General features: G+C 38.3%; 1 protein-coding gene across 1 annotated transcript in view; it reads right to left on the bottom strand.

Annotated features, from left to right (window-relative positions):
• Nucleotides 1–4,014: 4,014 nt before the first annotated feature.
• The window catches only part of CDH2 (cadherin 2), a 245,046-nt gene continuing 230,012 nt past the window's right edge, over nt 4,015–19,048 (bottom strand). The window contains exons 15-16 of the mRNA XM_010586797.2: nt 18,398–18,562; nt 4,015–5,434 (exon numbers count right to left, since the gene is read on the bottom strand). Of these exons, the coding sequence (XP_010585099.2) occupies nt 5,228–5,434; nt 18,398–18,562 (372 nt within the window). The 3' untranslated portion in view covers nt 4,015–5,227. The remainder of the gene's footprint in view (nt 5,435–18,397; nt 18,563–19,048) is intronic.

Below are 19,048 nucleotides of genomic sequence, written 5' to 3'. Positions count from 1 at the left end.
AAAATGGCGATATGAGCTCTTTTACCAACAATTTACAGAGGCACTAATGGTCAACCAAAAAGTAACATCCATAGGAAGACTGAAACGGCGGCATCAAGAAAAAGATGGAGAAATGACTTTGCTGATTTCCCCCCAATGATGGTAATAATGCAACTATTTTATTTGTATTATTTCATACGAATCAAAAAAGTGACAGTTCAGGATACTGTGAATCTCTCAGGTCTTCCAGTTTTCCTTTTAAATTGATCTTCCAGTTTTTTCTTTGAATTAGAAAATAATACGTCTCTCCGCCCCTTCTTCCCCCCTCCCCCCCCCACAAAGAGGAAAAACTATACAGTAGGTTTTGAAGCCTACGGCACCTGTTACATACAGTGGTGAAATATACAAAGCCTTCCAGCTATAGTCGGCTGCAGTAAAACAATGCTTACAATGGAGCATCACTACTACTACTACTAACTTTACGGAGAAACATTAATCTTGCAGAGAGAAAAAAAAAAAAAACTGTCCTTTGCAGAAACTTAAGTCAACTGCTACTGAGCTGTTAAAACTAACACAAGAGAAAAATAAGTCAGTTAAAAGCAAGTTAAACACAATTCAATAAACTCCCAGTACATTATAAAAAATGCCGTGAAAAGTAGAGCCCACTCGTGATAGCAAGGAAAATTATAAAATGACAGTCTAATAAAGTGGGGTGCATAACGATGCTACGCAAGTATATATTAAGATCTGGAAAAGTCAGCAAGATAGCGTTGGATGGGAAAGCTAAATATCCTCAAATAAATCTATTAGTTTTTCACAAGTCAATAAAATTTGTTAGGGAATTTGACAAACTGTTTCTAAAATTATCTACAAGAGAAAATGTGGAAAAATAACATAAAATTTTTTCTTACTGCAAAGAACACTGTGAGGAGCTTATCAGAACCAATAGTATAACATAACAATCTAGTATTGTGTAAGAATAAAAGAAAAAAAATCAATGGAACAGATTAGAAGATCCAGTAACAAACCATGCTTGTGGGAGAATTGTGCTTATGGTAAACGTCACATTTCAAAACCACTGGGTCAAGGTTGGACTTTTTAAGAAACGGCGTTTGAAAAATAGATCATGTATCTAAAAATTTAAAAAAAAATTATGTTTCTACCTCATACAAAATAATTTCCTGGTGGTTTAATGCGCTAACTACAAAAGAATAGAAAACAGGAAAAAAATTGGATAATAGTTTTACAATTAGGAGGCAGGAAGATCATCTCAAAAATCTACAGTTGCAAATAATGACAGAGCAAACCACATAAACATTTCTGTAAGACAAAACACTGTGGACCAAGTTACAAGACGAGGAAAAACACCAGGAATAAAATGCACATGAAAAACTTCAACTAATTAATTGTAATAAGGCAAATGTCTGAACAGGGACATGAAAAAAGACAATTCAAAAAAATGCAAATGGCTAATAAACATAAGAAAACAAAATCACCAATCAATCTCATTTGTAATCAGGAATGTCATAGTTAACATGAAGTATATTTTGTGGCCTGTCATATTGATAAAACCTTCAGACATGGGTAATGGCCAGGACTGTTAAGCATGAGGGCAAATAGATTTTTGTATAGTGTTGTTGGGAGAGTAATTTAGGGCAATTTGGAAAGGTCTTATCTGGGTAATAAAATGCTATTAAAGTATATAAAAGAAAATCTGAAAAAGTGAGAGATAGTATTGGATAGGAAGCCTAAGTATCCTCAAATATATCTATTAATTCTTTAAAAATGTAAAATGCATATGCTTTTATCATGGAGAACAACCCATATATATGGATTCTGGCTATCTGTAAGCATGTTTGTTCACCACCAATATTGCAGTAGAGATCCAAATTACCAGAACAGCCTAGGAAAACATGTTTCTGGCTGGGGTCCAAAAACCACATTCATAAATAGAGTTTTCAACATCAGTTTATTACATCGCATGGTTACACTCATTTTACAAAGTACTTCAAACTAGTACTGTGGCCTGACTCAAAGGCTAACTTACAAAGAAAAAAAGAATAAGGTCTTGGCTCAATTGTCTTACATTTTTTGGTTACTATTTTGAACTGCATAAAATCCTTCTACCAAATAAGTTCCTGGCTTTTAGAAAATCTCTTCTTTTAGCTAAAAGACACTTTGAAGCCATGTTAAAACATTTATAATTTCGCCCATATTTAATTAACTTCTCTCCACATTCTTTAATCCGGCCATTCCATCTCCAGGCATCTAATTTAGAGAAAGACTTCCAGGCAAAAAGACATGTACAAGGATGTTTATTGTAGCATTGTTTTTAATAGTAAAAAAAAAAAGGAAAAGAACCAATTAATTTGGAAATGGTTAAGTGAACTCTAAGTCCATATTATGGAATGCGATGTGGCAGTTAAAAAGAATGAGGTAGATGTACATATATACTAATATGAAAATATTTCCAAGACATACTCTTAGTGGAAAAGGCAAGTTACAGACTAATACATAATATACGACCCCATTTTCATCAAAATGAAACAAAATAAAAGCTTCATGAAAGTAAGTCTGTAAATGCTTTTGGGAAAAAGAACTGAAAATTACACAACAAGCTGCTAACAGAAATTCCTTAAAGGAAATATGGTCATGAATTACTTCTGCAAAAAAAAAAAAAAAAAAGGTTGTGAAAAATATTAACATTATTTACTGATTATATATATATAAAATGCTTATCACGAATGCTTACAGCTTACACATAAACTATAGCCTGTGACTGTACATCAGCCATAAGAAAATAATTAGAAGAGTGTTTATTGAAATGATGTAAACGTTAAATGTTGTGATGTCTGAATTCAAAAAGCTCAGCTTTCATTTGGGTGTACGACAACATGGAGGCACAGTCTAAGAATCAATTTTAGAAAAGACTATTCCAATTTGTGAATTCGGTAATTATGGAAATTCCCCAAGGCAAGCTTTGGTATTCAATGATTAGAGAAGTAACAAGAAAGTACTGCCTACAGGGTGAATCAATAGAAAAGTAAATTTCACTGTCTAATACAAAATCACCTTTACGTTAATCAAAACGCATGGAGTTAATTAGAGGCAATATACTGTGTATGTGGTTTTCAAAGTGTGCAGTATAGGAATACATGGTGCAATGATGATTATGAAGCAAACAGAAAAAATACAGTGAGAATGCCTCCAAGTCTCTTCAAATTCACTTATGAATCATAGTAAGATACATGAAGAATTTTACAAAATCTAGTAAGATCATTTCCTTTTTTGGTCCTTTGTGACTATACCTGAGCCCTGGTGGTGAACGGTTAAAGAGCTATGGCTGCTCACCAAAAGCCTGGCAGTTCAAACCCAACAGCTGCCCTGTGGAAACCCTATGGGACAGTTCTACTCTATCCTACAGAGTCGCTGTGAGTTGAAATTGACTTGGCAGCAACAGGTTTTTTGTGTTTTTTTTTTTCCGTTTTTATGACTATGCCAAGCTAAAGCAATTGGTCAAATGAATAAATAAAAGTCAGTCAAATGTAATGCTTCACTAAATAGATGAAACAATGGCTTCAGTGAATTGTGTGAGAATTCAAGGTGTGTTGACTGCTGCTTCCTGGGCCCAGTCCTATGCCCATTTTACTGAGGTTTTCCTGTGCTGGTGATCTAAAGGGAAAAGGCCCACTAGACAGAGTCAGTAGAGCCACTAGCTTGACCCGAAAGAAATGAAAAAGTTATTTCAAGAATTACATGAGAGTTCACTGAAGTTACAGTACGTGACTTTCTATCACTACCACTGTGGTCTATTCCCGCATCACTTGATGTTTTTCTTCTCTGACAATCAGGAGATCCAAACTGATTCTCTCTGCTGCTCACTGTACCCAGTTGTCACACTAAGGCTTGCACTGTGGAATGGTGCAAGAACAAATGCACACTTCTGTACTGTTATTTTCAATGCAACTCCGATACTTGAGATTTTTGCAACATTCAGGACAGCTCAAGTAGAAAAGAAAAAGTTCAAACCAGTCACCAGATCCAAAATTAGCATTTTATTCAGAACGCTGGGGTCAGAAGTGTATCATTTATATTCTGGTACACAATACAGAGGCAAAGCTGTTGTCAGGAGACTCTCCAGTTTAAAAGCTTTTTTTTTTTTTTCATTTTACTTTTTTTAAAAACACACACTTAGTAGTGCCACCAGTGTCAGGCCACCCCTTTCTTTTCTTTCCTTTTTTTTTGTTTTGTTTTGTTTTTTTTTGGTACAAATTATGTAAAACATTTGTGCTAAGAACTTTTCTCCCTCCCCAAACAAAAAAGAAAATAAAAAATTAAAAAAAAAATTTTTTAAAATTGAGTATTCTAACTACAGCTCAACAATTGAACCAAATGTCACTTTGTTTTGCAAATACTTTATCGATAACGGAAGATATAAACATGCAAAAAACCTGAAATCCATAGTCCAAATAATACACACACATGTTCTGAAGTTTCTGTACTTCTCCATAGACGGCTATGCCAATAAAACATTATGTACACATACATTTTTACAGTGAAGTGGAAAAAATACAGTAAATAAAAAAGTGTACATGGATTAAGACCAAAATGTGTCTAACATTCTAGTTTATGAAAAAATTCAATTTTGCTACAAATTGGTGATATGAAAACTCCCTTTATTTGCAACCAGCTGTGGTAAGTTTTAAGATTTTAGTGGGGAAAAAAAAAATCTATAGTCTAAAACTAGAAGTAATGTACATTTTCCAATCTCATGGTCTCATCCCCCAAGATAATAAAACCGTTCCATGAGTTTTTGTTTGTTGGTTTGTTTCATTCTGAATTTTAATAAAAGCAAACGCAATGTAACAAAAGCATGTTGAAGCATATTGTGGTTTAATTTACTGCTCCCGCCACAAAATATTTTGTCTTTTACTTATTGTTTCAGAAATCAGTACCATTAAAGCCTTAAACATAAAACTAATTCCAATCTGAAAAAGGTACAAAAAGGCACATAAAATCCCAGTGCTTCTGTACTGTAAAATTCAAGTGTAACTGAGCTCAGTGTTTTTCCAAACAGTGTTGGATCACTGATATTCCCTCTGAGCCCAAATTGGTTTGCAGCCTATGCCAAGCCTCCAGCAAGCACTGTGCTAGTAGACTACAAAGTTAAAGCCTAGCTTCTGTATGCTTTTTGGGAATATCAGTTGAAATGTTTGTACTTGTCCAAAACCCGAGTTCACCCTGAAGTTCAGTCATCACCTCCGCCGTACATGTCAGCCAGTTTCTTGAACCGGGGCCCCCAGTCGTTCAGGTAATCATAGTCCTGCTCGCCACCACTACTTGAGGAATTTAGGGAGCTCAAGGACCCGGCGGTGGAACCACTGCCTTCGTAATCAAAGACTAAGAGGGAGTCATAGGGCGGAGCTGTGGGGTCATTGTCAGCAGCTTTAAGGCCCTAAAATTTGGAAAGAAAAAAAAAAAAAAAAGAAAATTAAAAGAGGGCTACAAACACCTTTTCATTCTTTCTCACAACATAAAATGAGACTTACCACTATGTTTGAAAGTTAGACAAAAACATATGTTTTTTTCTGCAAAGAGATAATCCTAAGAAGTCTAGTTCAGTGAGGCCAGGGCATACGGTGAGAGGGGGTTAACTGGAGAATATGTTTGACAGGTGGTAGAAGTCGGCGGCCAACTACGAGAAGGGAGGATGACCTTAAATAACATAATCTGCAGAATGTGACTGCTAGTTTTTTTTTTTTTTTTAAAGATCCTTTGTCTTTTAAATATAAGCTAAATTATATCATGGCAATTATTATAAAAATCAATTCATTCATTAGTTCAACATTTATACCACTGCTACTATCGAGAAGAAGTCTGATAAAGGCATCTGTGTCCATTGGGCAAGACCAGTTTTCAATGAGTAATTATAGGTGGAATTGGTTACAGGGAATAGTACAGACGGCTGTGAAATCATGTTCAGGGTCAGGGTTAGGGTCAGGGAATGCTGACAGTTAACACGCTGAACAGAAATTATACTCAAACGGAAGGACATAAAAATGAAGGTACTTTCTTCATAATCCTGCACGACACGCTTTAATACAGTGTGAAGCAAATGATAAACAAATAGCAAAACTATGAAGTCTAGGCAAAAATCATTAGGATGCTGGTGGAGGGGGGGAGATTAATTCAGACTAACATTAAGAACTAGGAGTTCGAACAGGAATTGGCACCGTATTTGACCTGAAATTGAAAGTATATCAACGTAAAAATGAACACAGGACAGATGTGATTACAATATAAGTTAATTGAAGAAATGTGAACAAGTTTTTTTTTTTTTAACAATAGGGTAACTTCTGTCTTTCATAGACCACAGAAAAGTCATAATGCAATGTCTGTATATATAAATATTGGGGGGCAATCTTATCAATCTAAAAGAGCCTGTATATCTGGTTTCTTAAAAAATTAAAAAAAAAAAATAACAAAGGAGTTATCTATATTCTTAACTCTTGCAAAAAGATGCTTTTTAGAGTCAAATTCAAGTATCTGCAGGTTAATTCATAATGACGTTCTACAAAAATTTTAAGGATTTAATATCACATTCTTTTGCCATTTCCTTTAAAAATGTTTCCAGTTTCATTCTAGTACTCCAAGGTAGAGGAGCCCTGGTGGTGCAACACTTAAGTGTTCGGCTGCTAAATGAACGGGTAGTGGTTCGAACCCACCCAGCAGTTCTGCGCGAGAAAGATCTTGCGATCTGTTCCCATAAAGATTACAGCCTAGTAAATGGCCCTGTGGAGCAGTTCTACTCTGTCACACAGGGTTGCTATAAGTAGAAATTGACTCGACAGCACCTAACAACAACTCCAAGGTAAGCCAGGCAATCATTCTCTCTTCCCACAATGTTGCTTTCTGAACACTGGCGGGTTTATTGTGGCCTCACTTATCTAGGACATGTCAAGGCCTGTGCTGCTTCAGAGATCAATTTTTACATGTATTTTATGAGTACACATATGTGTTTTTTTTTAATTAGCATATATTGATTTATTTATTCTTTTAAGTTTACGGAGGAAGAAGAGGGAAAAGGGAACAAAAATTAAGGTAAGTCAGCATGGTACGGTGGCTAAGAGATAAGATTCTGGGTTCACATCTCAGCTGGACACTGTGTCAGCTGAGTGACCTTCGCTAAGCATTATCAGTTTTGGTTTCCTGATCTTCACCTGTGATCATAATAATGATTACTACAGAGACCAAATGAGGTAAAAGGTGTCAAGCGTTCATCATACCTGGCACATGTTAATCAAAAGAAAAAAAAGAACAAACTCGTTGCCACTGAGTTGATTCCAACTCATAGCGACCCTATGCGGCAAAACCATCCCATTGGGTTTCTAAGGAGTGGCTGGTGGATTCAAACTGCCAACCCCTTGATTAGCAGGGGAACATTTAACCACTGTGCCACCAGGGCTCGCTGGCATATATTGGAACTCAGTGAACACTATTATTGTTTTTCTTTTCAACTTTTAAGTTTCAAGGACATTTTCCTGCTTTGGAATTTGGAAGAAAACAAAACAAAAAATGGGAAGACATAATATTAAAAAAAAAAAAAAAAAGGCAGCTGCTTGTGGTGCTGTGGTTAAGAGCTATGGCTGCTCACCAAAAGGTTGGTAGTTTAAATCCACCAGCTGTTCCTTGGAAACCCTATGGGGCAGTTCTCCTCTGTCCTATAGGGCCGCTGTGAATTCAAAATCAACTCGGTGGCAAAGTTTTTTTTTTTTTGGTTATAATATTTTAAAAAACAAAATGGCAACTGCTTGACTTTGATCAAAAATGAGAGACAGAAGTACACACAACCATTTTTCCAATCTCCAAATATCTCTTAGCAACAACTCTAACCATTTAATTAAGCATCACCTTTCCCTAGGTTAGGTTATGCTATTTATAATACAGAAAAGCATGTGCAGAAGAAAATAAAGCAAGTCTCTAGCAAACTACTTCAATATATATGACATAAATAATTTTTGATAGGATTTTCTTTATCATATTTTTAGAAAAAGCTATAATGCCATGCTGCTAAGACTGAGAATCACACACTCCAACTTCTCAAAATTCACAGTTCCCTTTTGTGGAAGGCTGTGCTGTTGGTTTCCGTGATTCTCTTCCCTTTCTGCGTAGGCCACTCACAGATCCCACACCTGCAGCTGTGTGACCGTAAGTAAATGCTGGTGTCAGGGTTTACTTCGCCAACCCACTGTCAGGCATGGCTATGTGACTGGCTTGCCCAGGGAAATGTAGGTAGACATTAAGAGTAGTCTTTAAAACTCTCTCTAATGTGTCTCCCCCAGTTGTCTCCTTCTTCTCTCCTGTGCCAGGAGAAGGGCCTGGCCCACATGGGGTTTCTATTTTAACCTGGATCCTGAAATCAAGAACACACGCGGATTAGGAACAGAGTCACTGACGACATAGAGTCGACATACAACTTGAACGAGAAATGGACTTTTGTTATTGTAGGCCGCCAATACTTCAGAGTTGTTAGTTACTGTAGCTTTAGTAAGCAAAGGCAAAGGATATGACTTTATTCATTTTGTTTGCATTTTTTATTCAATTCAGGCATGTTTTTATCAATCGTTGTTACGTATTCTACTTTCTGCTAGAGACCCACGTATGAATAAGCTAGATCAATGCCTGCCCTCCTAGAGTATATGTTCACAGTATTAGCATGTACACCTGTTCCCTACAACATCTAGCAACTGCAAATTGAAGCAAAAGGCAATTCCTCTAGCTCAGCACTGTCTAGCTTGGGCCAGAACAAGAACTGGACCCCAAAGAAAGATATGAAGGGAAAATCAAGAAAAATTGAGGAAATTCCTGACAATAAGGAGAATGGGCCTCTGGAAACAAGTATTAAATTTTCATTATGACCTTAAGTGTTGCTTTATAATACAGACAGCAGAGACCATGGCCAAGGTCACTATGTTCAGTCATCTGCTTTTTCACAATGCAATTTTAAAATGAAAATACATGCAGAGCTCTGCTCCATCCTTATGGCGTCAGAACCACACTGGAAATATGGAAAAGTCAAGACTAACGTTTGCCCCAACAGGCCTCAATTGCATCTGTACTCAATGCCCACGCTGCTGTTTCCTGTGAACAGATGCTAAGAAACTGTCTGGTCTTCACTGTTGGGTTCAAGACCCCCTGACTTTTCACCACCTTTCTACACCACCTATTTAACTGCTTAAAATAAATACAACGCTGGTGATAATCTATTCCTATACCCGCTTTTGAGGTTCTCAAAAATATTCCTTTCCATTCCTTTTTTTTTTTTTAAATAGCACCTGCCTTGGCTTTCTTATCAGCCTGGTGGTTTTTAAGTCTGTTTTCTTCACTCCTTTAACAAAGAAGTGAAGGCCACAGAATCCATTAGCGATGACTGTGCCACACTAGAGCACCCCACATTGTCTTAAAACCAAAAACCAAACCCAGTGTGGTGGAGTCGATTCCAACTCATAGCAACCCTATAGGACAGAGTCCTATCTGACTCATAGCGATCCTATAGGACACAGCAGAATTGCCCACTGAGTTTTCAAGGAGCGCCTGGTGGATTCAAACTGCTGACCCTTTGGTTAGCAGCTGTAGCACTTAAGCACGACGCCACCAGGGTTTCCCACATTGTCTTAGGCTGTAATAATCACAAAAAGGCAAAAACCACTGAACTTTTCAAGAATTCTGTGGCAAGCCATCTTTCTAGGCAGAAGGTTAAGTACTTTAAATCTCTTCCACTTGGATAGGACTGATTTTTATCTGACAATAAAATACGACTCTTCCGGAAAAGCTATTATATAAATTCTTGGTAACATTTCAGTAATTTTAGAAAGGTCATCATCAAGGGAAACTGACAGTGACCATACGTATAACCACAGAGTGTTTGGACACTGTTAGGAATTGAATTGTGTCCTCCAAAAATATCTGTCAACTTGGCTAGGTCATGATTCCCAGGATTGTGTGATTGTCCACCATTCTGTCATCTGACGTGATTTTCCTATGAGTTGTAAATTCTACCTCTATGATGTTAATAAGGCAGAATTAGAGGCAATTATGTTAATGAGGCAGGATGCAATCTACAAGAGTAGGTTGTGTTTTAAGTCAATCTCCTCTGAGATATAAAAGAGAGAATCCAGTAGATACTTCATACCTCCCAGAAAGCAGTGCCTAGTGCAGAGCATATCCTTTAGACCCGGGGTTCCTGCATAGAGAAGCTCCTAGACCAGGGGAAGACTGATGACAAAGACCTTCCCCCAGAGCTGACAGAGAGAGAAAGCAGAGAGAGAAAGCCTCCCCCTGGAGCTAGCTCCCCAGACTGTCAGAATAAATTTCTCTTTGCTAAAGTCATCCACTTGTAGTATTTCTGTTAAGCAGCACTAGGATAACTAAGACAGACATCATTTCACGTGATGGGTAACATACTGTTGCCAAATTTACAAATTAACTTTGGGTGTTTCTTTCTTCCCATCTTCTGTGTTGACTAAATCTAGAAAAATATGCTCTGGGTTCATTTCTCCTGGAGAGGCAGATCTTGAACTCTGGATAAATTTGAACTACTTTCTATAATTTGAGTTTCTGCGAAGTGAAAGATCTGTGGTTCTGGCTGAATTCGTGCTGAGCTGATATTTATAGACTTCTGATCTTGTGCTTTACATGCTTTTATGGGACTATAAAATCTCACATTCTTCAGTGAGGGAACAGATAAATGATATAAGAGCAAAGAGGTCCTATTGATTTCCTTAAATTCACTGTCTTCTGTAGCCTTGGTGCCACCGCTTTAGTTCCAGACCTCATTATATCCTGCCTGGACCACAGCAAAAGCCTCTTTATCAGGTTGTCTTGTCCCCAGTATATTCTTGCTTCTTTCCTGAAAACCGCTCTTGGTTTCTCTCCCAAGTAAATTTTCTGATTGCTCTCCACCACGTATAACAGGGTTTCTCAAATAAGGGAGGAGTTCCCCTGGGGATATGCAAGATGATTTTTAATTGATGTACGAATACTTGAAACCAATTTCCTTAAGTTAAAAATTGATTAGAAATGTAAGCAATAATTATAGAAGATGTGTACAGATATGGAAAAAAAAACTAGGAAGTATTACTCAAATGCCTGATATTTGGGTAACCTACAGGATAAAGTCACAGCTCTTTAGAAGAACATTTGGTAAACCCAGCCCGACCCACCTTTTCCATCTCAGCTGTTCTTGGCCCCAGCAACCACAACTGAATTACTCACCATTGCCCAAATATACAGATGGCGGGGTGGTGCAAACAGTTAAAGTGCTGAACCACCAGCCAAAAGGCTGCCAATTTGAATCCACCCAGAGATGCCTCAGAAGACAGGCCTGGCAATCTGCTTCTGAAAGGTCACAGCCTTGAAAACCCTATGGAGCAGCTCTACTCTGCACACATGGGGTCGCCATTAGTTGGAACTGACTTGACGGCAACAACACGACATCCCAACAGCCCAAAATTCTTGTGTGACTCTACAGTATTTTTTTATTCTTTTCCTTTTAGTTGAAATGTAATTCCCTTTGTTTTTTTCTACCTGATGAACATCCATCCATCCGTCCATCCATCTGTCTATCCACCCGTCCTTTAAAGCCCAACAGTCATTTCTAATGCATGGATTTTTCCCAACTATGACTGCGAGTAACTCCTGTCTTGTGTGATCCAGAAGGACTTGGTTTATACTTTTATCACCATGCACTAGGTTGTGACATCCCTTTCTGCAGAAGTTGTTTTGTGTTCATTTAATATCCTGATGTCCAACACAAAGCTGGTATATGGTAGGTATCACATACTTGATCTATGATGGACACTTTGTCCATTCTAGAAGATAAGTCTGTAGTGCTGCCCTGGACTTCATTTTTTCCCTTCAGCATCCTCTTCATATTTATATTTACTTTTAGAAGAAACTAAGTTCTATGTCTAACGCACATGTGGAAATAAAAGTAATCCATGTTTTTTCACTGTGGTAGTGTTCTGTGGCTGATCAAGCCAACATTACCACTTCCCTTTTTGGAAATTTTATTTTATTTAAAGAAATTTTTTTTGGAAGGAGAGGATTTTAATGGTTTTATTTACAATTAGAGGACAGTGCACAGCTTTTTACTCCGGAAGGATAACTTGCTTGTAATAATTATTATGACAGTAATAATAATTAGGAGACTTGGTGGCATAGTGGTTAAGAGCTCAGCTGCTAACCAAAAGGTCTGCAGTTCAAATCCACCAGCCGCTACTTGGAAACCCTACGGGGCACTTCTACTCTGTCCTATAGGGTCGATATGAGTCAGAATCGACTTGACGGCACCTAACAACAACAACAACAAAAATTAAGGAGTTTTACTATGTGCCACACACTTAGTAATTACTCTACATGGACTATCTTAATTAATCCCTATGGCAACCTTAAAAGGAGGTTCTATTATTATCCCCCTTTTTGCAAATAAGAAAACTGGAAATCCAAGAGGCTAAATAACTTGTCCAAGGTCACAGGACTGTTCCGTGAGGCTGCTGGATTTTAACTCAAATACATGCCCAACTCCTGTAAGAGTGGATAAAACCCAAAAACCCACCACCGTCGAGTCGATTCCAACTCATAACGACCCTACAGGATAGAGTATAAATGCCCCATAGAGTTTCCAAGGAGCACCTGGAGGATTTGAACTGCCGACCTCTTGGTTAGCAGCCGTAGCACTTAACCACTACGCCACCAGGGTTTCCATGAGTGGATATTTTAAAGAATACAGTTAAATTTAATGAATGGGACAAAAAAGCAAAGTTGTAAACTTCTGTTCAAACAAGTTGCTCTAAAAGAAACTTCTATGTTTTTTTTTTTGAATTTTTATTGTGCTTTCAGTGAAAGTTTACAAATCAAGTCAGTCTCTCATACAAAAATTTATGTACGCCTTGCTATATACTCTTAATTGCTCTCCCCTTAATGAGACAGTCTGCTCCTTCCCTCCACTCTCTCTTTTCATGCCCATTCCGCCAGCTCCCGACCCTCTCTGGCCTCTCATCTCCCCTCCAGATAGGACATGCCAATATAGTCTCAAGTGTCTACTTGATCCAAGAAGCTCATTCTTCACCAGCATCTTTTTCTATCCCATTGTCCAGTCCAATCCCTGTCTGAAGAGTTGGCTTTGGGAATGGTTCCTGTCCTGGGCTAACAGAAGGTCTGGGGGCCACGACCACCAGGGTCCTTCTAGTCTCAGTCAGACCATTAAGTCTGGTCTTATTATGAGAATATGGGGCCTGCATCCCACTGCTCTCCTGCTCCCTCAGGGGTTCCCTGTTGTGTTCCCTGTCAGGGCAGTCATTGGCTGTAGCCTGGCAACATCTAGTTCTTCGGGTCTCAGGCTGATGTAGTCTCTGGTTTATGTGGCCCTTTCTGTCTCTTGGGCTCCTAATTACCTTGTGACCTTGGTGTTCTTCATTCTCCTTTGTTCCAGGTGGGTTGAGACCAATTGATGCATCTTAGACGGCCTCTTGCTAGCGTTTAAAACCCCAGATGCCACTCTCCAAAGTGGGAGGCAGAATGTTTTCTTAATAGATTTTATTATGCCAACTGACTTAGATGTCCCCTGAAACCACGGCCCCCAAACCCCTGCCCCTGCTATGCTGGCCTTTGAAGCATTCAGTTTATTCAGGAAACTTCTTTGCTTTTGGTTTAGTCCAGTTGTGCTGGCCTCTCCCTCTCCTGTATTGTGTGTTGTCTTTCCCTTAACCTAAGATAGTTCTTATCTACTATCTAATTAGTGAATACCTCTCTCTCTCCCTCCCCCACTCATAACCATCAAAGAATATTTTCTTCTCTGTTTAAACTCTTTCTCAAGTTCTTCTATAAATTTTTAAATGACATGAATCAAAAGTTGGTCTTTTAAAAGAAATATGCACTTAGTTTTTATACTTCTGAGATAAATAAATATATAGGATTAGTAAAGTTATTGTAGGTATGCTAATATCTACTGTCGGGCTGAGATTAAAAATTTGTTACAACTTTTCACCCTTTGAGAGTCATGTTTAAAAACCTGAAAATAGAATAAAATTCTGCAGTTAAAATTGAAAAAATGTGTGCCTTCTTTTACTCTACCTACTAGACTGGAAATAAGTTATCATTTTTAAGATTCAAGGCAACATTCATTCATTATTTAAATAAACAAACTAGAAAATGTTCTCATGAGCTTACCTATACCTTACATCTATAAAAGCCCTCCAATTACAATCACCACTATATTATTCTTCCTTTGGAACATTTGGTACTCGCAAAATCAGATAAGACTTGGAGAAAATAAATCTGTGTGCATTTTAAATGCACTTATAAAACGTGCTTGAATTTTTTCTAGGTGGTTTCAACTGTTTTAAGACATTGTGTGTATTTATTCTTGCTCATCCAGTTACAGAAAGATACTGAACAAATGTTACTGGGTATCTTAGACGGTGCTTTTGAAAGCTATGAATGGCTGAGGCTTTTTGACAGTTTTCATCCCCTTGAACTTTCCTACAGGACTGATCATAACTTTCAAAGAACTGACCATCATGTCCTTGAAACCCTCTGTTTAGCTGTGTTCTGTGACCCTTTAGGCCCCTTAGACTTTCTTCCTATCTCCAATTGTAGACCCATCTCTCCCTGGGTATAGATTCTTGGTCCTCTTTCTCCTACTCCACATTTCTGTATCTCACATTCAATTTCATGAATTCAGTGTTCACCTTTTAGTGAACAACTCCCAAGTCTGAGCCTTTCACCCATTCGCTTACTCACCAAACCGATGTGCCCCACACTGCAGCTCCAGGGACATGTGCCTCTTCCCTTGGACTATGGAAAGGCTCAGGAGAGGCAGAAGGGAACTGTGGGATAGGTAGGTATTTCGAAGGGAGTAGGTATTATGAAGGGAGTTGAGTTGTAGGCACGACGGGATTCCGACTAGATGGCGTACTCTGTATGCCTCCCTCTTTGTGGGTAGGCCAAGGCCTTCCAAAGGAAACCACATCTAGAAAAAGGGGAAAGGGCCTTCCAGGCGAAAAGATCAACATGTAAACAGGCACCAGCACAGACTTACAAGCTAAGCCTGTAAAATATAAGAGGAGTTTTCTGTTGCTGGGGAGGGGCCCAAGGTGGAACTGGAACAAGAAGTAAGGACTAGACCACAAGGGCCATTTATGTCTGGCAAAGAAACTTTAGATGCTGGACCATTTGAATTTTACAGATTGTATGAGCAACAGAGTAGGAAATACACATAAAGAGAATTTATGCCTAATTCATTTCCTTGTCTATATACTGCTGGCACAGTTATCTTACACACGGTAGACATTCAATAGTTATTTGCTGAATGAACGATCCTAAACCAAACTTGAGATGGTTAGCAAATGAGCCATTTTTAACGTATGCAGACAGTCCTCAAATTATGAATCGATCGTATTCTAGAAGTTAATTTGCAAGTCAGTTGTCTGGGACGAAGTTTTTCATGTAAGTAATTACAGGTGTTCGTTATTTCGTTATGCCGCTCTTTATCCAGCGTACCTGGGTATTGTTTTAGGAAAAAGGAATTCTACATGGAAATTCCTACTGTAACTCTTTCTACTGTAACATTTGAAGGGTTGGGCAACTGAATCTTATTGATCTGATACTCTTCTCTATCCACAGAAGAAAATGCAGTTAATTTGGAAAAAAACAAATAAAATCATTGAACATACACAGTCATAAACACAAATGCATAAAGAATAACGAATGAAAACACAAACTCAGAACAACCCACATATGAATCTTCTGAATGCAATTAGCACAACAGAGTGAAAGGCTCCAGACTTGGGCTCCTCAATCCCAGTCACTGCAAAGTGGGTGGTGCCCAAAGCTTCATTCATGCCCTATACACCTGCCATGGTACTTATGATTCCTGAAAACAACAAGGAGCTAGGCTACATACTTAGCTCGGAATACAAAGGAATAAGAAATCATCCCCATCCTGGAGAGAACTCATATGCTCAAGTGGGAGAGAGGAACGTTGACAGCTGTACAACCTGGCTGGTGAGGCTGTGACAGAGGAATGCAGGACATGTTGAGAAGCACCTGAAGGAACTGTCTTGGTAATGCTTTCCAGAGGCATCACAGGAGGCTTCACAGAGAAGGGAATCCGGAAGGCTAAGTGGGAGCTTTCCAGGTAGCCAAGAGAGCGAGAGCCTTGCAGAAGTTACTATATGTTCAAAAGTGTGATGGTTTTGAGGAAATACAAACAGTTCAGTGGGGCTGCAGCACAGGAATGGGATGTGGTAAGGGAAAAGGGAGAAATTAGATTAGGAAAGGTCTTATCAATGATGCTTAGGAGTATGAACATTATCACTGAGAAGAGGAGAGGGCCAGGGATGGAAACCCATGTAACACCAACACTTTAGGGACAGGCAGACACAGTCATGAGTATTGGTTGAATTTCACTGACACCAGAATTCCTGGTTTTAAAAAAGACCAACTCCTACACTAACATTCAAAAGATTCACTGTATCTTGAAACCAACAGCCATATAAGAATAACAAAATAATTTCTCATAATGGCAAAGGCTAAATTAGAAGTATAATCACCAGGCACTCTTACATGTTCTAAAAGGCCTAGCCATATGTATAAATTTCAGCAAATTCCCTTAACCAGGCTAATAGCTGCAAAATCAGGACATATTTTTGTTGATAAAAGAGTAACAGGCATTTTGTTGTTTTTCCCTTCCATCTCCTTTTACTAGAATATAACCTATTAACTATTTAACAGAAGTGAATACATACATTCAGAAAGCAGCATATTATTTTAGGAATACAGTAATGTATAGTTGTTAGAAAACCAAAAAACCAAACCCACTGCCGTTGAGTCGATTTTGACTCATAGTGACCCTATAGAACAAAGTAAACTGCCCCACAGAGTTTCAGAGGAGCGCCTGGTGGATTTGACCTGCCGATCTTTTGGTTAGCAGCTGTAGCTCTTAACCACTACACCACCAGGGTTTCCCAGAGATAATTATTCCAACTTTGTTTTAAAACTTTTTCTACAAGCTCTAAGTGCATCTAAAAAGCTAAGGCAGGTTGGTTATGTATACATATTATACCACTATTTCAAGGAAGCCCAGGAACTAAGAGTCTTATCAATGCATGACTAAAGGCCACATAAAACCAAAATTTGTTGTAGTCGAGTTGATTCTGACTCATAGTGACCCTATCGGACAGAGCAGAACCGCGCCACAGGGTTTCCAAGGGGCGCCTGGTGGATTCGAACTGCCGACCTTTTGGTTAGCAGGCGTAGCTCTTAACCACTATGCCACCAGGGTTTCCAAAGGCCATATACGACATATATTCCACTCTGAAGTGCAGCAGAAACAATTCTAATCTTGGAGATACTTGAGAAGGAGGATATGGCCAGAGAACTGAAGTCCTGGCATATACTCAAAATCAATAACAATACGTATCATGCTGTTACACATACAACAAAAAATTCAAAAGTTAAATTACAGTAAAATGATAGACATGATCTAAAGAAGCAGCATAAATCATTTTCCTTCAAAATGTGGGTATTAAGTGTAGCAGAACTCTTGGTCAGTAATGAATAAAAGAATGCCATAATAATTTTCACACTGAAAATCACATCTGTTACATTCAACAGAAAATTAGCTTCCTCTTAAGAAAGCTCTTAAAACTCTTCAACTAGACAAGTATTTAAATCACATAGTATTTAATTTAGCTGCTCTGCCAACTAATCTCACTTGATGGAACTCTCCAGTTATTTGGTAGGCACTGCATTCTCACCATTTGTGGGATTCAAAGAATAACATGTGAAGAAAATTAAAGTGAACTATTGTTACTCTGGAAACCTGGTGGTATAGTGGTTAAGCACTACAGCTGCTGACCAAAAGGTCAGCAGTTCTAATCCACCAAGAGCTCTTTGGAAACCCCATGGGGCAGTTCCACTCTGTCCTATAGGGTTGCTATGAGTAGGAATCGACTTGACAGCAATGGGTTTGGGTTTTTTTTGTTTTTTATTGTTACTTTTATCAGTGACAGTAAATGAAATTAGAATACACTATAATTTTCTTAGTTTATTTCTTGTAAGCTAAGAAAAAACCCTTCTTGGGGATGGTGTGACTAATAGATAAGAATCGATGAATGTAATTTTACAAATGCAGACTATTAATTGATCGATCCCTTTTTGGTTCATCAGAGCAATTAAGTTTGTTCTCTTTTACTAAAGCCATATTTACTTTCACACAGAGATAAACTTAAGAAACACACGTGCATTTTAAGCAACTACTTAGCTATATTCCAAAGAGTTTGTGGCCTACACAGATCTAACAGTTAGCATTACAGAAAAAAGAAAAAACCCTTGTAAAGGGAGTCTCTCTTTTTACCTCATTAATGAAGTCCCCGATGTCCCCAGGGTGAGGGGCTGCAGATCTGACTGGGTACTGGGGCTCTGCGTGGATGGGTCTCTCATCCAGTCGTCGGATTCCAACAGGTTTGATGGCATCAGGCTCCACAGTATCAGGCTGCTGGAGCTGGCTTAAGTCATAGTCCTACGAAAACCAAAATCAAAAACTCATATCACATCCACTGGAATTGTGAGGAAAATGGAGATGGGAATAAAGAAGGAAAATTACAACTTTTGTTTTTAAACACATACCCAAAATGCATAGAGATGAGTGAGATTTACCATAATGGAAAAGTTGCCACTATGATTTTTTCATGTTATGATTAAATATTTCTTTCACACAGTTCTTTCTTCTGTGCTTTTCATTTCTGCAGTCTGTGCTCCATCTGCTTTACAATGTTCCTCATCATTTTCCAATGCGGAATGCAGCGAGAGGAAGTACCATTATAAATGGCTGAAAATTGACTAGAAAATCTAGTTACACCAAAGTAAAGATACTAACATAATGTCTTTAATATGAGGAAGAAAAATAATGAAGTTCTTTTTCCCTTTCCCTGAAGAAAGGGATTAGTTTATTAGGACAGTGGGTTTCAAAGCCACCTTTCAGTCCTTCCTCCTTGGTCTAGAGCAG

Source organism: Loxodonta africana, chromosome 11 (genome assembly GCF_030014295.1).
Source record: "Loxodonta africana isolate mLoxAfr1 chromosome 11, mLoxAfr1.hap2, whole genome shotgun sequence".
Classification (NCBI taxonomy): domain Eukaryota; kingdom Metazoa; phylum Chordata; class Mammalia; order Proboscidea; family Elephantidae; genus Loxodonta; species Loxodonta africana.
The sequence above is the reverse complement of the archived record's forward strand: the minus strand, read 5'-3'. Positions and strand labels throughout refer to the sequence as shown.